The sequence below is a fragment of the Rana temporaria genome, chromosome 4 (assembly GCF_905171775.1).
Source record: "Rana temporaria chromosome 4, aRanTem1.1, whole genome shotgun sequence".
Taxonomy (NCBI): Eukaryota; Metazoa; Chordata; class Amphibia; order Anura; family Ranidae; genus Rana; species Rana temporaria.
The window spans coordinates 471,398,434-471,418,812 of record NC_053492.1 but is presented as its reverse complement, the minus strand read 5'-3'; the positions used below and the strand labels follow the sequence as shown (position 1 = coordinate 471,418,812).

At 46.0% G+C, this 20,379-nt stretch overlaps 1 protein-coding gene across 2 annotated transcripts in view; it reads right to left on the bottom strand.

Moving 5' to 3' along the window:
* Window positions 1-20,379, bottom strand: part of CMTR1 (cap methyltransferase 1) — a 66,058-nt gene that overhangs the window by 22,424 nt on the left and 23,255 nt on the right. For both annotated transcript variants that reach the window (XM_040351800.1, XM_040351801.1), the window contains exons 8-14: window positions 20,343-20,379; window positions 18,103-18,175; window positions 13,529-13,727; window positions 9,540-9,658; window positions 7,288-7,384; window positions 5,562-5,694; window positions 1,277-1,456 (exon numbers count right to left, since the gene is read on the bottom strand). The exon at window positions 20,343-20,379 is cut by the window's right edge and continues 58 nt beyond it. In XM_040351800.1, the coding sequence (XP_040207734.1) occupies window positions 1,277-1,456; window positions 5,562-5,694; window positions 7,288-7,384; window positions 9,540-9,658; window positions 13,529-13,727; window positions 18,103-18,175; window positions 20,343-20,379 (838 nt within the window). The remainder of the gene's footprint in view (window positions 1-1,276; window positions 1,457-5,561; window positions 5,695-7,287; window positions 7,385-9,539; window positions 9,659-13,528; window positions 13,728-18,102; window positions 18,176-20,342) is intronic.

The window sequence follows — 20,379 nt, the reverse complement described above, 5'->3', positions numbered from 1 at the left end:
GAGCTGCACGATTCTGGCTAAAACGAGAATCATGATTTTTTTTTGTTTAGAAGATAGATCACGATTCTCTCGGCGTAACATCGTTTTTCGTATTAAAACAAAAAGATTGGGCTAACTTTACAGATTCGTTTTTATTCATTGAAGTGTATTTTTTCCCCAGAAATTGCATTTGAAAGACCGCTGGGCAAATACAGAGTGACATAAAATATTGCAGCAATTGACATTTTATTCCCTAGGGTCTCTGCTAAAATATATATATAACGTTTGGGGGTTCCAAGTGATTTTCTAGCAAAAAATATAGATTTTTAACTTAAGAAACAAGTGTCAGAAAAAGATTTAGACTTTAAGGGCCGGATTCAGAAACGAGATACGACGTTGTATCTCTGAGTGCGGGCCGTCGTATCTATGCGCCTGATTCATAGAATCAGTTACGCATAGATTTCCCTAAGATCCGATTGGCGCAAGTGTCTTACACCGTCGTATCTTAGGCTGCATATTTACGCTGGCCGCTAGGTGGCACTTCCGTATGGTTATGCAAGGAATATGCTAATTAGGTATTTAGCCCGATTCAGAAACGTACGTCCCGCCGGCGCATTTTTTTACGTCGTTTGCGTTAGGCTTTTTCCGGCGTAAAGTCACCCCTGCTATATGAGGCGTAGCTAATGTTAAATATGGACGTCGTTCACGCGCCGAGTTTTGAAAATTTTACGTTGTTTGCCTAAGTCGTTCGCGAACAGGGCTTTGCGTAAGGTACGTTCACGTCGATACCAATGAGGCTTTGCGGCGTAATTTCGAGCATGCGCACTAGAATTTTTTCACGAACGGCGCATGCGCCGTTCACAAAAAACGTCAATACGCGGGGTCAAGTCAAATTTAAATAAAACACGCCCACAACATCCCCATTTGAATTAGGCGGGCTTACGCCGCCACACATACGTTACGCCGTCGTAACTAAGGGCGCAAGTTCTTTCTGCATACGGAACTTGTGCCCAAAGTTACGGCGGCGTAACGTATCTGATATACGTTACGCCGGAAGAAAGATAGAGCATTCTATCTGAATCCAGCCCACGAACTTATGAATAAATGGTTGCGGAACGAATCATTTGAGTTTCCATTATTTCTTATGGGGAAAGTCGCTTTGATATACAAGTGCTTTGGATTACAAGCATGTTTCCGGAAGGAATTATCCTCGCACTCCAAGGTTTTTCTGTATGTTCAATCCACACATGAAACAGAACGAGTCAAAGAAGCTAAATCATTTCTTAAAGTCTCTCACCTCTCATTATTGCGGACCATGTACTCATGGAACTGCCGGTCCCCTCTCAGCACCTCCAAAGGCACCACCAGGGTGACGTCCTGCTCAGAGTTACGCATCTGGTTAAGGCGAAGGTTTACTTGAAACAGGTACAAGCGCACGTCATCTGTGCCCGCCTTCAAGCCGCGCCCTACAATATACCTAAAGAGATACAAAGATATAATAAACACACCACTGTAACCACAAAGAGAACAGAATTCATAGATATACAGACAGGGAAAAGTAAACCCAAGAAGGACATTGTACTGTATCCACTTGACCTCTTGAAGATTTACCCCCCCCCCCCTTCATGACCAGGCCATTTTTTGCCATGCGGCACTGCGTTACTTTTACCGGTTCCCGACCACGTCACGCAGCTATACAATGGCTCTCCTGGGCGAAATCCTATACGGGTACGCCCTACCCTTTTCCGGCCACCAGAGGGCGTGCACCAGCGCGCTGCACGGCGGGAGACCAAATGCACGTGGCCAGCGGGCAGATCTCCGCCAGCCACATAAACGGGGATTTGTAAACACACAAATCCCTGTGCTGTCAGAGGAGAGGAGCCATATTGTTTGTTCCTACTAAGTAGGAACAGCGATATGTCTCCTCTGCTAGTCAATCCTATCCCCACACAGTTAGAACACACTGAGGGAACACACAGTTAACCCCTTGATCGCCCCCTAGTGTTTAACCCCTTCCCTGCCAGTGACATTTACACAGTAATCAGTGCATTTTTAGAGCACGGATCGCTGTATAAGGCTCCATTCACATCTCTGCGACAAGCAACGCCGCGTACGCGGCGTATTTTGCCGCGGATAGTGTATCTTTTTTTTTTTTCAAATTCTTCCCATTGCTGTCAATGGGCGAACGCCAATGCCGCCTGAAAAAAAGGGTCCGGGAATTTTTTTCAGGCGACAGGCGTACGGCGTCTATGAGATGTGAGCCATCTCCATAGACAGCAATGGGAATTTCCCCCTCTAGCGGCACAAGCGTCCGGCGTCTGGCGTTTTGTCGCCTAGATGTGAATGGAGACTAAATGACAATGGTCCCAAAAAGGTGCCAAAAGTCTCCGATCTGTCTGTCGCAATGTCTCAGTACCGCTAAAAACCGCAGGTCACCGCCATTACTAGTAAAAAAAAAAATGCCATGAATCTTTCCCATAGTTTGTAGACGCTATAACTATAGAATTGATGGGCACTGATATGCAGCACTGATGGGCAATGATAGGTGGCAGTGATAAACAATAATAGATGGCACTGATGGGCAGCACTGATGATGAGATACTGACAGGTATTACTGATTGGGCACTGTGGTAGGCACTGACTGGCGTTCCTGATGGGCACTGATTGGCATTGCTGTGGCACCTCTCATGGGGGCTTCACTGATGATCAATGTGCTGATTATCAGCGCAGACCCCCCCCCCTGACAGGGAGAGCCGCCGATCGGCTCTCCCTGTCAGCGCGAACCGAGAAAAGCTGTTTGCCGGCACTTCCTGGTTCACACTGTGATTGGTCACAGCTGATCACATAATAAGGAGCCTCCGTCAGAAGCTCCTTACCACGATCGGAAATGCAGTGCGAGAGTGACACACAGCACCAACGATCGCTGCGCACGCCAGGAATGTTATCCTGCTGGACGTCATATGACACCCAGTCAGGATAACTGAACCACCGTCCGGCCGTCATTCTGCTCTAAGCCAGGTGGGAAGTAGTTAACCACTTACGGACCGGACCAATATGCTGCTAAATGACCCAAGGGGTTTTTACAATTCGGCACTGCGTCGCTTTAACAGACAATTGCGCGGTCGTGCGACGTGGTTCCCAAACAAAATTGGCGTCCTTTTTTCCCCACAAATAGAGCTTTCTTTTGGTGGTATTTGATCACCTCTGCGGTTTTTATTTTTTACGCTATAAACAAAAATAGAGCGACAATTTTGAAAAAAATTCAATATTTTTTACTTTTTGCTATAATAAATATCCCCCAAAAACATACATAACATTTTTATTTTTTTCCTCAGTTTAGGCCGATACGTATTCTTCTACATATTTTTGGTAAAAAAAAAAATCGCAATAATCGTTTATCGATTGGTTTGCGCAAAATTTATAGCGTTTACAAAATAGGGGATAGCTTTATTATTATTTTTTTTTACTACTAATGGCGGCGATCAGCGATTTTTTTCGTGACTGCGACATTATGGCGGACACTTCGGACAATTTTGACAAATTTTTGGGACCATTGTCATTTTCACAGCCAAAAATGCATTTAAATTGCATTGTTTATTGTGAAAATGACAGTTGCAGTTTGGGAGTTAACCACAGGGGGCGATGTAGGAGTTAGGGTTCACCTAGTGTGTGTTTACAACTGTAGGAGGGTGTGGCTGTAGGACTGACGTCATCGATCGAGTCTCCCTATAAAAGGGATCACTCGATCGATGCCGCCACAGTGAAGCACGGGGAAGCCGTGTTTACATACGGCTCTCCCCGTTCTTCAGCTCCGGGGAGCGATCGCGATGGAGCGGCTATAAACGAATAGCCGCGCCGTCGTCCCGGATCGCTCCCCGCGGGAATCCGACCGCCGCATGTAGCGGGGGGGGGGGGGGGTCCCGATCGGACGCCCGACCCACGTCTAGGCAGGGACGTACAGGTACGCCAATGTGCCTGTACGTGCCATTCTGCCGACGTATATCTACATGCGGCGGTCGGGAAGTGGTTAACCACTTAAGCCCCGGACCAATATGCAGCCTAAAGACCCAAGGTGTTTTTACAGTTCGGGACTGCGTCGCTTTAACAGACAATTGCGCGGTCGTGCGACATGGCTCCCAAACAAAATTGGCGTCCTTTTTTCCCCACAAATAGAGCTTTCTTTTGGTGGTATTTGATCACATCTGCGGTTTTTAGTTTTTGCGCTATAAACAAAAATAGAGCGACAATTTTGAAAAAAAAGCAATATTTTTTACTTTTTGCTGTAATAAATATCCCCCAAAAACATATATAAACAATTTTTTTTTCCTCAGTTTAGGCCGATACGTATTCTTCTACCTATTTTTAGTAAAAAAAATCGCAATAAGCGTTTATCGATTGGTTTGCGCAAAATTTATAGTGTTTACAAAATAGGGGATAGTTTTATTGCATTTTTATTTTTTATTTTTTTTTTACTACTAATGGCGGCGATCAGCGTTTTTTTTCGTGACTGCGACATTATGGCGGACACTTCGGACAATTTTGACACATTTTTGGGACCATTGTCATTTTCACAGCAAAAAATGCATTTAAATTGCATTCTTTATTGTGAAAATGACAGTTGCAGTTTGGGAGTTAACCACAGGTGGCGCTGTAGGAGTTAGGGTGCACCTAGTATGTGTTTACAACTGTTTGGGGGTGTGGCTGTAGGAATGACGTCATCGATCGTGTCTTCCCTATAAAGGGAATGACGCGATCGATGCGCCGCCATAGTGAAGGACGGGGAAGCCGTGTTTACACACGGCTCTCCTCGTTCTTCAGCTCCGGGGAGCGATCGCGACGGAGCGGCTATAAACAAATAGCCGCGCCGTGGTCCCGGATCGCTCCCCGAGCGGACCCGACCGCCGCATGTAGCGGGGGGGGGTCCCGATCGGACCCCCCACCCGCTAATAGGCGAGGACGTACCTATACGCCCATGTGCCTGTACGTGCCATATTGTGGACGTATATGTACATGCGGTGGTCGGGAACTGGTTAAACATAAAATAACCATGAAAAAAAGTGTGTGGTTCTGATTCCGGCTATACAGTGAAACCTCGGTTTACGAGTAACAAGCATTTTGAAAGACGAGCAACTTTAAAAAAAAAATCTGACTCGGTTTGCGAGTGTTGTCTCGCAAAACGAGCAGAATTCAAGCTAATGGGGTGTGCAGTACCGCATTTGGCCTGAGGTGCGGGGAGCCGGAGCCGAGCGGAGCAGTTCGGAAATGCTCAGAAATACTACATTCCCAAGTGTTTCCGAGGTCAGCGGAGCTGTCCTTGATCATTTCCGAGGCTCTCCGGCCCCAACCTCTGGCCACATGCGGTATTGCATGCCATTGAAGTCAACGCGGAAAACAAATTATTTTCCTTTTCATTGACTTCTATGGGGAAACTCGCTTTGATATGCGAGTGCTTTGGATTACGAGCATTCTCCTGGAACGGATTATGCCCGTCATCTGAGGTTCCGCTGAAAATGTCATCTCAGACAACGGCATCTCTCCCAGCAATGGCTGCCCGCCTTGCTGATCCACTCTGCCACACTCACCTCTCGGAATTAGCAGGCCGGCTGGTCACTGGCTTGAAGAGGCTGACCCGTTCGAAGCAGCAGTACAGCAGGTAAATCAGTCCCACGCTGAACGGGGTGAACAGGTCAAAGGTCTTACAGATGAAATGTCCCCCTGGAAGGACACAGTTAAATAAAAAAAAATAAAAAAAGGGATTCAACAGGATATACAAAAAACACATATCTCTCTTTTATATGTGGCAACAAACCTGATGATACTCAATAAAAACAGGCAAAGTGCTAATTCCATCCAACTCTAAAACTAATTTTTACTTTCAGTTCTGGATGGGGAAGGGGGGTTGGGGGTTTGAACTTCCCCGGTTGCAAGCTGCCGACTGTGAAGACACGGGGGACATTTTCCTTCACTTCCTGTGTGGTCACAGAGACAGGAAAGAAGCAAAATATCTTCGATGTTGGCACAGACAGTAGCAGAACTTTTTTTTTTTTTAACCACCGGACCCATTTTGCTGGTCAAAGACCAGAGCACTTTTTGCGATTCGGCACTGCGTCGCTTTAACTCACAATTGCGCGGTCGTGCGACGTGGCTCCCAAACAAAATTGGTGTCCTTTTTTCCCCACAAATAGAGCTTTCCTTTGGTGGTATTTGATCACCTCTGCGGTTTTATGTTTTTGTGCTATAAACAAAAATAGAGCGACAATTTTGAAAAAAAATTATATTTTTTACTTTTTGCTATAATAAATATCCCCCAAAAATATATCAAAAAAATAAAAAATTTCCCTCAGTTTAGGCCGATACGTATTTTGGTATTTTATCACCTCTGCGGTTTTTAATTTTTGCGCTATAAAGCGACAATTTTGAAAAAAATGCAATTTTTTACTTTTTGCTATAATAAATATCCCAAAAAAATATATAAAAAAACATTTTTTTTCCTCAGTTTAGGTCGATACGCATTCTTCTACATTTTTTTGGTAAAAAAAAACAAAAAAAAACGCAATAAGCGTTTATCGATTGGTTTGCGCAAAATTTATAGCGTTTACAAAATAGGGGATAGTTTTATTGCATTTTTATAAAAAACATGTTTTTACTACTAATGGCGGCGATTAGCGATTTTTTTCGTGACTGCGAGATGATGGCGGACACTTCGGACAATTTTGACACATTTTTGGGACCATTGTCATTTTCACAGCAAAAAAATGCATTGTTTACTGTGAAAATGGCAATTGCAGTTTGGGAGTTAACCACAAGGGGGCGCTGAAGGGGTTATGTGTGACCTCATCTGTGTTTCTAACTGTAGGGGGGTGTGGCTGTAGGTATGATGTCATTGATCGTCTTTCCCTATATCGGGGAACACATGATCGATGACGGCGCCACTGTGAAGAACGGGGAAGGTGTGTTTACACACAGCTCTCCCCGTTCTTCAGCTCCGGGGACCGATCGCGGGACTCCAGCGGCGATCGGGTCCGCGAGTCCCGCGGTCGCGGAGCTTCGGACCAGGTCGCGGGCACGCCTGGGCATTTAACAATCATGTACAGGTACGTGATTGTGCCCGGCCGTGCCATTCTGCCGACGTATATCGGTGTTAGGCGGTCCTTAAGTGGTTAATAAGATTCAATTACAATATGAATTGTGCCGCATTGTTACGTGCTACATTATTTTTTTATTCTCCCACAAAAGTGGAGTTACCCTTTAAGAGTAAAATTCTTTCACAGAATGCATTCAGATGGGTAAAACTTGTACAGAACTCACCGGTCCGCACTACAGACAGTCCCACCAGGAACTGACAGAGGAGAAGCTGCTTGCTGAGGATTTCCTGAATGTTTTCCTGACCCTCCACCGAGAACCCCTATAAAGCAAAACATATTTGAGTACATCCATACACAACACACACAGCAACCTCTTCAAGCACAACTATAGTGTCTTCATTAGGATTTTTACCTCAGGCTCAATGCACACTGAAGCTGATAAACTGAAGTTTATTGTCGTTTTTGGCTTTTTTTTTTTTTAAAGCCCATAAACTGAACTCTATGTTAGCCTATGTGCCCATGCACACCTTGGGCGTTTTTTAGTGTTAATGAGCTTTGGAGTTTATTGGCTTTTTTCTGAACGCCCGAAATTTGCGTTCAAAGTGCCGTTTTTTGGTGGGGAAAAACGCTCAGAAACGCTGAAAAACGCTCAAAAACGCCGGTGCCAGCGTTTTTTAATCCATTGAAAAAAAAAAGCTACACTGAAAAACGCTGATTAAGGCTCCATGCACACTGAAGCTGATAAAAGCTATAAAAAAACGCCAGTAGCTTTGCAGGGAGCCTTTCAAAGTTTTTTAGGGTTTTTGCAATAGCTTTAATCAGCGTTTTTCAGTGTAGCTTTTTTTTTTTTTTTTTTTTTTAATTTTTAATTGATTAAAAAACGCTGGCACCGGCGTTTTTGATCGTTTTTAAGCGTTTTACGCCTTTGGGCGTTTTTTTCCGACAAAAAACGGCACTTTGAACGCAAATTTCAGGCGTTCAGAAAAAAGCCAATAAACTCCAAAGCTCATTAACACTAAAAGACGCCCAGGTGTGAATGGGCACATAGGCTAACATAGGACCAGATTCTCATAGAAACGGCGGCGGCGTAGTGTAAGTCATTTACACCACGCCACCGCAACTTACTGGAGCAAGTGCCGTATTCTCCAAGCACTTGCTCCGTAATTTGCGGCGGCGTAGTGTAAATGGCCCGGCGTATGGCCGCGTAATTCAAAGGGGGCGGCTTGTATTCAAATTAAGCGCGCCCCCGCGCCGATCGAACTGCGCATGCGCCGGGCGGAAAAATAGCCCAGGGCGCATGATCCAGCTCACGACGGAAAACGTCAATGACGCCGACGTGAGCGTCATTGACGTAAAGTCGTATTCGCGAAGGACTTAGTAAAACGACGTAACCGACGGAAAAAGACGACGCTGTCCCGACGCCATACTTAACATGGCATACGACGGACCTTCGTAAAAGTACCCCTCATATAGCAGGGGCAAGTTTACACTTACGGAAACGTCGTAAATTCACTGCGTCGACCGCGCGTACGTTCGGGAATCTCGCGTAACTTGCTAATTTGCATAGACGACGGAGAAACCGACGAGGCGACACCTAGCGGCCGGAAAAAAAATTGCATTTAAGATCTGACAGCGTAAGAGCCTTACGCCTGTCATATCTAATGGATATCTATGTGTAACTGATTCTAAAAATCAGTCGCATAGATACGACGGCCCAGATTAGGACTTACGACGGCGCAAATGGCGTTGCGCCGTCGTAAGCCCTTTGAGAATCTGGACTAGTGTCTCTTCATTAGGATTTTTACCTATTAGGGTTTACCTGTAAAATCCTTTTCTTGGGAGTACAACACAGGACACAGGGCACTTTAAATTCATGACTACTTAAAGCGGTTGTAAACCTCAGACATAAAATATGAACAAAGCATATGCCTCTATAGTCTATTGACGTCCTCCCAGAACCGCGTCCATTCCGGCACGCATCCGGCACGCCTTATGATCACCGTGTCCTTTGAACACAGCTGATCACAGATCACGGTAAATAACCAATCACAGCAGCCCTTCACCATGTCCAATCACAGATGATCACAATATAAACACACTCAGAGGATAGACAGTAACAAGTGTGAAAGGGGACATCTACACTGATAATCAGGGCAGCGCCAACAGTGCCGCCAATCAATGCCCACCAGCGCCGCCTCATCAGTGCAGCCTATCAGTGCGGCCTTATCAGCGAAATAGAAAAATTACCTGTTTGCAAAATGTTATAACAGAAATGGTGATCGGTGGTGCTGTGTCACACTGCATTCTCCGATCGTGGTATGGAGCCTCTGACAGGGGAGGAGCCGATCGGCCGCTCTTCTTGTCAGAAGGGGGGGGGGGGGTCTGTGCTGATAATCAGCACATTGATTATCAATGCAGGGCTGCTGTGATTGGCCCATTTTCCCCGGATAAACGGCGACTCTGGCGAAGACTCACCCCATCGGCCATCATGAAGTGAACACCCTTGTGATCTGTATTATCCAAGACGAAGTTCCGAAAAGCGGTGATGTTCTCTGGGCGGGTGATATCTCCATCGCCGTCCACTCCTCCTTCACCTGCCGGGAGCAAAGACAGTGAAAATGAAGACGGCTATAAAAAATAAATGAATAAGTATTCTTTACAACATTACAAGAGGAAGAGAGGGAATCAAATTTCTTCATACATTTAGGCCGACACGTATTCCGCTACATATTTTTGGTAAAATAAAATCCCAATAAGCGTATATTGATTGGTTTGTGCAAAAGTTATAGCGTCTACAAACTATGGGATTTATCTATGGATTTTTTTATTTATTTTTTTAAGTAATGGCGGCGATCGGTAACTTAGAGCAGGACTGCGACATTGTGGCGAACAAATCAGACACTAATCACAACTTTTTTGGGAACCAGTGACACTAAACAAGTGATCAGTTCTAAAAAAAAAAAAAAATGTATGTCACTGTACTGACACTGGCAGAAAAAGGGGTTAACATCAGGGGCGATCAAAAGTGTGCCTAAGCCCCGGTTCACATTGGTGCGTTTCGACATGCGATTTGACAGAATGGCAGTCTGCCTTGTTTACATAGGCAGACCACCGTTCTACGATCGAGTCCGCCAGACCCGATTGGCTCCCGAAGTGTCTAATCACAGCGGGAGTGAGTGGGTGAGAAACCTGTATAGCGCGACACATGGGAACTGAATCACCTCAAGGCGCTTGGTATCCGTTTCCTACTATATTTTGCCTTCAGAATAGATGGGTTTGGGACTTGTATCTGGCCTTGACTATCTGGAGTATATTTGGTTGGTAGAACGGAGAACGCGATTGGGGTTGCGACATTTTAATTTTTCACATAGATATTGGGGCGCACTTCCTTGTACACATTTGTGCGTCAGGCAGAGTATCTTAAACGTAATTCTGTCTTTTACGGGCAACCAATGAAGGGATCTAAGGGAGGGGGAAATTGATTCCCAGGTTTTTTTTTCCTGTTACAAGTCGCTGGGCGTGGGGGAGTGAGGGCAGATGAAACTTGGTGGGGAACTTCCACTGGTCACACAAAGCCCTTACCCAGGGTGGTAGCGTCCCCTCTTGGTGGTAGATGGGTGCATGTAGGTGGGGGCAGGGGGTATTACCAGTACGCTGGGCGTGGGGGAGTGAGGGCAGCAGAAACTTGGGGGGGGGGAAGTTCCACTGGCCACACTCACCCCCTACCCAGGGTGGTAGCGTCCCCCTTGGTGGTAGATGGGTGCATGTAGGTGGGGGCAGGGGGTATTACCAGTACGCTGGGCGTGAGGGAGTGCGGGCAGCAGAAACTTGGGGGGGAAGTTCCACTGGCCACACTCACCCCCTACCCAGGGTGGTAGCGTCCCCCTTGGTGGTAGATGAGCAGGTGTATTGGGTTGTGAGGCAGTTGATCCAGAGGAAGGCGAAAACTCCCAGCAGAGTATGAGATCCAATGTTCCCCCCAAGCTGGAGAAAAAAAATCCTTCCTGACCCCTCGAGAGGCAATCGAATATTTCCTGGATCGGCCCTGTGTGGGGGGAGGGCAGGCAATTGGAGCCCCACCTTTCGTGGTGGATAAGTGGAGATGTGGGAATCAGTGTGCAGGGAGGAGGGACCATCCCCCACACAGAGCCCCGGAGGGAGGGGCCACAGGCGAGTCACAGAGTGCCAGTGTAATCTGCCGCCTCTGCCCAGGTCCTGAGGAACCACAACCCCCAGCAACCCCCGCCCACGCGAGAAACCACAACTACCAGCATGCGCTGCACAAGCAACGGGGGTCCAGCTGCCAGCCCGGGAACAAGATGCCACGGGACCACACATCCCAGCATGATCCCCTTCTACGGAGATACAACAGGTGCCAGCGATCTCCACACAACCCAGTCCACTCCCCTCCTCAGGGGAAACGCCAGTGGATTGCGCGTGACCCGGAAGAGCAGGATCACTCACGTGATCCGCCTTGCTGCCGTGTATATACAGTATACGGCCGGCAAGCGGTTAAAACGAATGCCTTATGCAGGTCTCACGTGTCATATCACATGAAACTAGGAACTGCAATTCAATGGTAATGCACCACGTGATAAGCGAGTACGCAGAGCGAGTTCAAGGCCAAGGCAGAGCATGGCTATAGGTTAACCACTTGACCTCCAGAAGATTTAACCACTTGACCTCCAGAAGATTTACCCCCTTAATGGCCAGACCATTTTGTGCGATACGGCACTGCATTACTTTAAAGCAGAGTTCTGCCTTTTTATTTATTTTTTTTAAGACAGAAGCTACAAACACTGTAGCTGCTGACTTTTAAAATAAGGACACTTACCCGCCCAGGGCGCCCGCGATGTCGGCACCCGAAGCCGAGCTGTCGCTTGGCTCTCGGGTGCTGCCGTCGCCATCTTCTGTAAGGGAATCAGGAAGTGAAGCCTTACTTCCTGGTTCCCTACTGGGCATGCGCGACCCACTCTGCACTATTCCACTGGTCCCTGCTGTCTTCTGGGACCTGTGTGTCTCCCAGAACACACGGTGGGACAAAGAAGGAGCCAAAAGTGGCATAGATACCCGTGGGTGCCTCAGGTATCTATGCCCGGAAGTGCAAGCAAAATACCTATATTAGACAGGGATTCTGCTCCCCCCTCCCCCCGAAAGATACCATATATGACACCATTTTAGGGTGGAACTCCGCTTTAAATGACAATTGCGCGGTCCCATGATGTTGTACCCAAATAAAATTGTCATCATTTTTTTCCCCCACAAATAGAGCTTTCTTTTGGTGGCATTTGATCACTTCTGCGTTTTTTATTTATTTTTTGAGCTATACACAAAAAAAGAGTGACAATTAACCACGATCGCCGCATGTATAGGCATATGGGCGTACATGTACGTCCCTGCCTTTCCGCGAGTCGGGGGTCCGATTGGAACCTGGCCCCCCCCCCCCCCCGGTACATGCGGCAGTCGGAAATCGTGTGGTAGCGATCCAGGATGAGGGCGCGGCTATTCGTTTCTAGCCGCCCCCTCGCGATCGCTCCCCGGAGCTGAAGAACGGGGAGAGCCGTATGTAAACACAACTTCCCCGTGCTTCACTGTGGCGGCTGCATCGATCGAGTGATCCCTTTTATAGGGAAGACACGATCGATGATGTCACACCTACAGCCACACCCCCCTACAGTTGTAAACACACACTAGGTGAAACATAACTCCTTTAGCGCCCCCTGTGGTTAACTCCCAAACTGCAACTGTCATTTTCACAATAAACAATGCAATTTAAATGCATTTTTTGCTGTGAAAATGGCAATGGTCCCAAAAATGTGTCAAAATTGTCCGAAGTGTCCGCCATAATGTCGCAGTCACGAAAATAAATCGCTGATCGCCGCCATTAGTAGTAAAAAAAAAAAATAATAAAAATGCAATAAAACTATCCCCTATTTTGTAAACGCTATAAATTTTGCGCAAACCAATCGATAAACGCTTATTGCGATTTTTTTTTTACCAAAAATATGTAGAAGAATACGTATCGGCCTAAACTGAGGGAAAAAAAAACAACATTTTTAGATATGTTTTTGGGGGATATTTATTATAGCAAAAAGTAAAAAATATTGAATTTTTTTTAAAATTGTCGCCCTGTTTTTGTTTATAGCGCAAAAAATAAAATTGCAGAGGTGATCAAATACCACCAAAAGAAATCTCTATTTGTGGGGAATAAAGGACGTCAATTTTGTTTGGGAGCCACGCCGCACGACCGCGCAATTGTCTGTTAAAGCGGCGCAGTGCCGAATCGCAAAACCTGGCCTGGGCCTTTAGCTGCATTTTGGTCCTAGGCTTAAGTGGTTAAAAAAAAAAAAAAAACTTTTTTTTTTGCTTTCTGCTATGAAACATTTAAAAAAAATTAGAAATATTGAATATCAGGACTTAAAAAAATTTTTTTTGTGTTTTTGCCCAACAAATGAGGTATTTACCGTAATACGGTTCAAAGAGTTCGCCGGGTGCGGCGTAAAAGTCTTCTAGTTTGAAGTCGTTGGGTCCCTTCAGGGTCATGCCAAACCCTTTGGCGTGCCATTTCTTCCTCCACAACACGTATTCGGAGAAGCCGCCCGGTCCAGCGCAAACGTCTGCGAAGTACAACAACTCCGAGTCCTTCTCTCTGACCAGCGACTTCTGGAGAACAGAAGAGACAAGAAACCGTCACAATGACTCCGCCTTCCTCTGCCCGGGAAAGAGCAACACTGAAAGCGACATTAATGGGGTTGTAAAAGGTTAAAAAAAAAAAAAAAAAATCCGCTAAATATCTTCCTTTCCCTTAGTGCCGTCCTCCTTCACTTACCTCATCCTTCCATTTTGCTTTTAAATGTCCTTATTTCTTCTGAGAAATCCTCACTTCCTGTTCTTCTGTCTGTAACTCCACACAGTAATGCGAGGCTTTCTCCCTGGTGTGGAGTGTCGTGCTTGCCCCCTCCCTTGAGGGGGCGAGCAGGAGAGTCAGCTCCTTTATCTGCAACGTAGAGAGCGTCCTGACTCTCCTGCTTGCCCCCTCAAGGGAGGGGGCGGGCACGACACTCCACACCAGGGAGAAAGCCTCGCATTACTGTGTGGAGTTACAGACAGAAGAACAGGAAGTGAGGATTTCTCAGAAGAAATAAGGACATTTAACCGCTTTATACCCGCACGCCGTCAAATGACGGCGGGCGGAATCCCCTATTGTTCTGACAGGACGTCATATGATGTCCTGTCATTTAAAGTCGCTAGGGGGCGCGTGCGTGCCGCCGGCGGCACACGCACCCGTCGCGTTACTGGGAACACAATGCGCGTGCCCAGTAACTGAGCAGGACCGTGGATCTCTAAACACAGAGATCCACCTCCTGTCAGGGAGAGAAGACCGATGCTGTGTCCCTTGTACATAAGGGACACAGATCGGTCACCTCCCCCCAGTCACCCCCCTCCCCCTACAGTTAGAACACTGACTAGGCTACACATTTAACCCCCTCCCCGCCCCCTAGTGGTTAACCCCTTCCCTGCCAGTCACATTTATACAGTAATCAATGCATATTTATAGCACTGTTCACTGTATAAATGTGAATGGTCCCAAAAATGTGTCAAAAGTGTCCGCTTTAATGTCGCAGTCCCGAAAAAAAATCGCAGATCGCCGCCATTCCTAGTAAAAAAAAATTATAAAAAATAAACCTATTTTGTAGGCAATATAACTTTTGCGCAAACCAGTCACTATACGGTTATTGCGATTTTTTTTTTTTACCAAAAATATGTAGAAGAATACGTATCGGCCTAAACTGAGATAAAATTTTTATTTATTTTTTTAAAAATTGGATATTTATAATAGCAAAAAGTAAAACAATATTGTGTTTTTTTTTCAAAATTTACGCTTTTTTTTTTGTTTATAGCCCAAAAAATAAAAACCGCAGAGGCGATCAAATACCACCAAAAGAAAACTCTATTTGTGGGGAAAAAAGGACGTCAATTTTGTTTGGGAGTCACGTCGCACAACCGCGCAATTGTCCGTTAAAGCGGCGCAGTGCCGGAAGCTAAAATTTCGTCTGGGCAGGAAGGGGGTATATGTGCCCAGTAGGCAAGTGGTTAAAAGCAAAATGGAAGGATGAGGTAAGTGAAGGAGGACTGCACAGAGGTAAAGGAAGCTATCTAGGGGATTTTTTTTTTTTTTTTACCTTTACAACCCCTTTAAAGCCTTTGTTTGTTTTTTATAATTCTTTAAAAAAAAAAAAACATGTTATACTTACCTGCTCTGTGTAATGGTTTTACACAGAGCAGCCCGGATCCTCCTCTTTTAGGGTCCCACGCCGGTGCTCCTGGCACCTCCCTTCTGCCATGTGCCACCACAGCAAATTGGCGCAAGTCGCACTGCAATGAAACATGTGCCTTTTGAACAGGAATGCAGTGCGATTCCTGTCCAAATCGCATGCGATTTTCCCCCACTTCTCCTGTGTGTATAGAATAGGAAAAGCGCCATCTAGTGGGCAGTTTATTAAAAATGTTAGAACTAAAAGTACATAATTGGCCAAATACAGAATCTGCATAGGTGTCCCGGTCCCGCCGACGACAGCAAATCACGGAGGAGGTGCTTACAGGGCTGGAGGAGAAATTATGGGACCCTGTGGTGATGTCAGCTTGGGGGCGGACCGCCTCTATATCACCTCTAGCGGCTGTGATTTGCTATTAGCGGCGGGTCCGGGACACCTATGCCGATTTTGTATTTGGCCAGATATGTACTGTGAGTTCTAACAATTTTAATTGCTTGCCGACCAGCCGTCGTCGTTATATGGCGGCAGGTCGGCTCTCCTGCACAAATCGCCGTAGCTGCAAGGCGGCTTGCGCAGACGCGATAGCGCCCGCTGCGGGAGCGTGCCCGTTGGGCAACAGACTCTAATAGTTAGATTCATGTAGGGGCGCGCATCTTTAAGGCGGCGTAGCGTATTGTATTTACGCTACACCGCCTTAAGTCAGAGAGGCAAGTATTGTATTCACAAAGCATGGTTCAAAAAAAGGGGGGGGGGTTAAAGGACCAAGAGGAAGAGTAGGAAGAAAGAAAAAAGGAAAAAAAAAAAAATAAAAAAAAATAAGAAAAGAGGAAAAAAGAGAGAAGGGGAGGGGGGAAGGAAGACACGGGGGGGAAAAAAGGTTAAAGTGGAAACACAAGGATAGCACTCACATGGGCCACATCTGTAATTATATTAGGGAAGAAACAATATCAAGCAAGTGGACATTGATGGTCAGACTTTCAGGCCAAGGAAGTATGGTTTTGTAAAAAAATATATAATTTATTTTATTTTTAAATTATATATTTTTTTACAAAACCATACTTCCTTGGCCTGAAAGTCTGACCATCAATGTCCACTTGCTTGATATTGTTTCTTCCCTAATGTATTCACAAAGCACTTGCCTCCTAACTTACGTTGGCGTAGCGTAAATGGGGCCGGCGTAAGCGCGCCTAATCCAAATGAGGATGGGGGGGGGGCGTGTTTTATGTTAATGTTTGGGGACCCAACGTGAATGACGTTTTTTACGAACGGCGCATGCGCCGTCCGTGTACATATCCCAGTGTGCATTGATCCAAAGTACGCCGCAAGGACGTATTGGTTTCGACGTGAACGTAAATTAGGTCCAGCCCCATTCACGAACAACTTACGCAAACGACGTAACATTTTTAAATTTCGACGCGGGAACGACGGCCATACTTAACATTGGCTAGGCCAGCTATTTGTTGGAATAACTTTACGCCGGAAAAAGCCATAAGTAAACAACGTAAAAAAAATTGCGCCGGGCGCACGTACGTTCGTGAATCGGCGTAGCTAGTCATTTACATATTCTAGGCCGAACTCAACGGAAGTGCCACCTAGCGGCCAGCGGGAAAATTGCACCCTAAGATACGATGGCGTAGGAGACTTACGCCGCTCGTATCTTAGCCTAATTTAAGCGTATCTGGTTTCCAGAATACGCTTAAATTAACTCTGGCGTAGATTCAGAGTTACGACGGCGTATCTACTGATACGCCGGCGTAAACGTACCTGAATCTGGCTATATGTCGGCCGGAAACCCGCGTTCGCAGTATACAGAGGCAGATTGGGGAACTGTGTTTGTAAACAAGGCAGACCCCCTTTTCTGACAGGAGACATGACAGATCTACTGTTCTTAGTGATCGAGAACAGTGATCTCTGTCATGTTCCTGCCAGCCCTTCCCCCCTACAGTTAGAACACGCCGAGGGAACACATTTAACCCCTTGATCTCCCCCTTGTGTTAACCTCTTCCCTGCCAGTGTCATTTATACATTGATCAGTGCATTTTCATAGCACTGATCAATGTAATAATCAGTGCAGTAAGGTAAAGGAAGCTATTTAGCTAAAAAAAAAAATGCCTTTAGTGACCCTTTAAGGTAAAGGAAGCTATTAAGAAAAAAAAAAAATCCTTTACAAACTCTTTAAGTGTGTCCTAGGGAGTGATTCTAACTGTTAGTGGGCGTGGCTACGAGTGACTCGTCACTGATCGCTGCTCCCGAGGAAAGTGAGCAAACGATCAGTGTCAGCGTCACTAGGCAGAACAGGGAAATGCTTGTTTATACTGGCCTCTCCCCATTCTGCAGCCCTGTGATCCGACCGCGGGACACCGGCGGACATTGATTTCACGGGGCACGGGAGCTTGTGGCGGGGGCGCTCGGCGGGAAATTCAAAGTGACGGAAAAATATGTCACCTTGCCCAGCCGTGCCATTCTGCCGACGTATATACTCATGAGCCGGTCCTTAAGTGGTTAAGAAAACTGGAGAGTGCTTGTTCAATTAAGCTTTGACAAAAAAAAAAAAAAAAATTGGAAGCTGATCGGTTTTTATGCAGAGCTGCAGCAGATTTTGCACTCTCCAGTTTTAGTAAATCTCCCCCATAGTGTCTGATGTGCAGCTCAACCTCAACAACAAGACCCCTCTTCAGCAGAGATCACCTGACAGATACAGCCATAAGGCGGCCATGACACTTCATCTCCTAAATGTCCAACATACAGAAAAAAGTTCTCACCCCCTGGGAATCCTTAGGATTGGTGAACATGTACTCAAACACGTGGTCAATGTTCGCCATTTTCATAGCTGCCCTGGAAAGGAGAGACAGACACAGCAAGTTAGTGGTGAATCATTTATAGAGAAAAACAAAAAGAAAAAAAATAAGAAAAAGAAAAAAAAATCGTTTGGACTAAAAACGTTTTCTCTTTGAAAGAAAAGATAAAGGGCACTCCCAACAACGACATGTACAGCTGAACTCCGTATATAAGAGCGGTTTAACCCCTTCAACACCGGGCACTTTCACCCCCTTCCTGCCCAGGCCAATTTCCAGCTTTCAGCGCTGTCGCACTTTTAATGACAATTGCACGGTCATGCAACACTGTACCCATAAGAAATTTGTATACATTTTTTTTTTTTTTGCGAGACAGATAGGCCCAGATTCTTGTAGATTGGCGTAACTTAGGGCGGGCGTAACGTATCTCATTTACGTTACGCCGCCGCAAGTTTTTCAGGCAAGTGCTTTATTCACAAAGAACTTGCCTGTAAAGTTGCGGCGGCGCAGCGTAAATCACCTGGCGCAAGCCCGCCTAATTCAAATTAGGCGGGTACGGGGCGTGTAGCATTTAAACTAAGCGCGTTCCCGCGCCGAACGTACTGCGCATGCGCCGTCTGTAAAATATCCCAGGGTGCATTGCTCCAAATGACGTCGCAAGGACGTCATTGGTTTCGACGTGAACGTAAATGGCGTCCAGCCCCATTCACAGACGACTTGCGCAAACGACGTAAATTTATAAATTTCAACGCGGGAACGACGGCCATACTTAACATTCATTGCGCCTCATAGACCCAGGGGCAACTTTAAGCCGGGAAAAGCCTAACGTAAACGTTCTAAAACTTTACTGCGCCGGCCGCGCGTACGTTCGGGAATTCGCGTAACTAGCTCATTTGCATACTCGACAGGGAAAAAGACGAAAGCGCCACCTAGCGGGCAAAAAAAAAATACAGTTAAGATCCGACGGCGTAAGAGCCTTGGGCCTGTCGGATCTAAGGGATATCTATGCGTAACTGATTCTAAGAATCGTAGCATTCATACGACGGCCCAGATTAGGACTCACGACGGCGCACATGGCGTTGCACCGTCGTAAGCCCTTTGAGAATCTGGGCCATAGAGCTTTCTTTTAGTGGTAATTACCACTGGGGTTTTTATTTTTTGCTACACAAACAAAAAAAAAAGTCCAAAATTAAAAAAATGTACGTCCTTTTTTTCCCCACAAATAGAGCTTTCTTTTGGTGGTATTTGATCACCTCTGCAGTTTTAATTTTTTGCGCAATAAACGAAAATAGAGCGACAATAAAAAAAAAATATATATATATATTTTTTACTTTTTGCTATAATACATATCCCATTTTTTTTTTTTTTTTCAAAACGATTTTTTTTCTCAGTTTAGGCCGATACGTATTCTTCTACATATTTTTGGTAAAAAAATCGCAATAAGCGTTTATTAATTGGTTTGCGCAAAAGTTATAGCGGCTACAAACTAAGGGATATATTAATGACATATATATATATATTTTTTTTATAGTAATGGCGGTTATCTGCAATTTTTGTCAGGACTGCGCTATTGCGGCGGACACACCGGACACTTTTGACACTATTTTAGAACCATTGACATTTATACAGTGTTATAAATATGCACTGATTACTGTATAAATGTGACTGGCAGGGAAGGGGGTAAACACTAGGGGGCGATCAAGGGGTTAAATGTGTTCCCTTGGGAGTGATTCTAACTGTGGGGGGAGGGGGGTGACTGGGGGAGGTGACCGATCTGTGTCCCTATGTACAAGGGACACAGATCGGTCTCCTCTCTCCCCTGACAGGAAGTGGATCTCTGTGTTTACACACGGATATCCACGTGATGAGCAATCGCAGGTGCCCAACGGACATCGCGGCCGCCGCCGGGCACGCGCATCGGGTCCCCAGTGATGCGGGAATCCCAGGACGTCATGTGACAATACGCCGGACGGGAAGTGGTTAAATGTGGTAGCTGCATTCGTTTTTCTCATTATTGCCACCTGGTGACGCACTTTCTGTCCCTGGATAAGTAGGATAGGCTGCGTGGGCTAAACATCACACTAGTCTGAGAGTCGCATCATAGGAAAGAGTTCCATGTTCCTCCTCCTCCTCCATACCTTGCTGTGCCCAATGCAGACAGAGGGGCAGGTCTGCTCTCCAATGGCATGAAAGGGGCGGGGTCTCACCTGTTTAGGAAGAAGGCCCCTCGGATCATCTCATAGG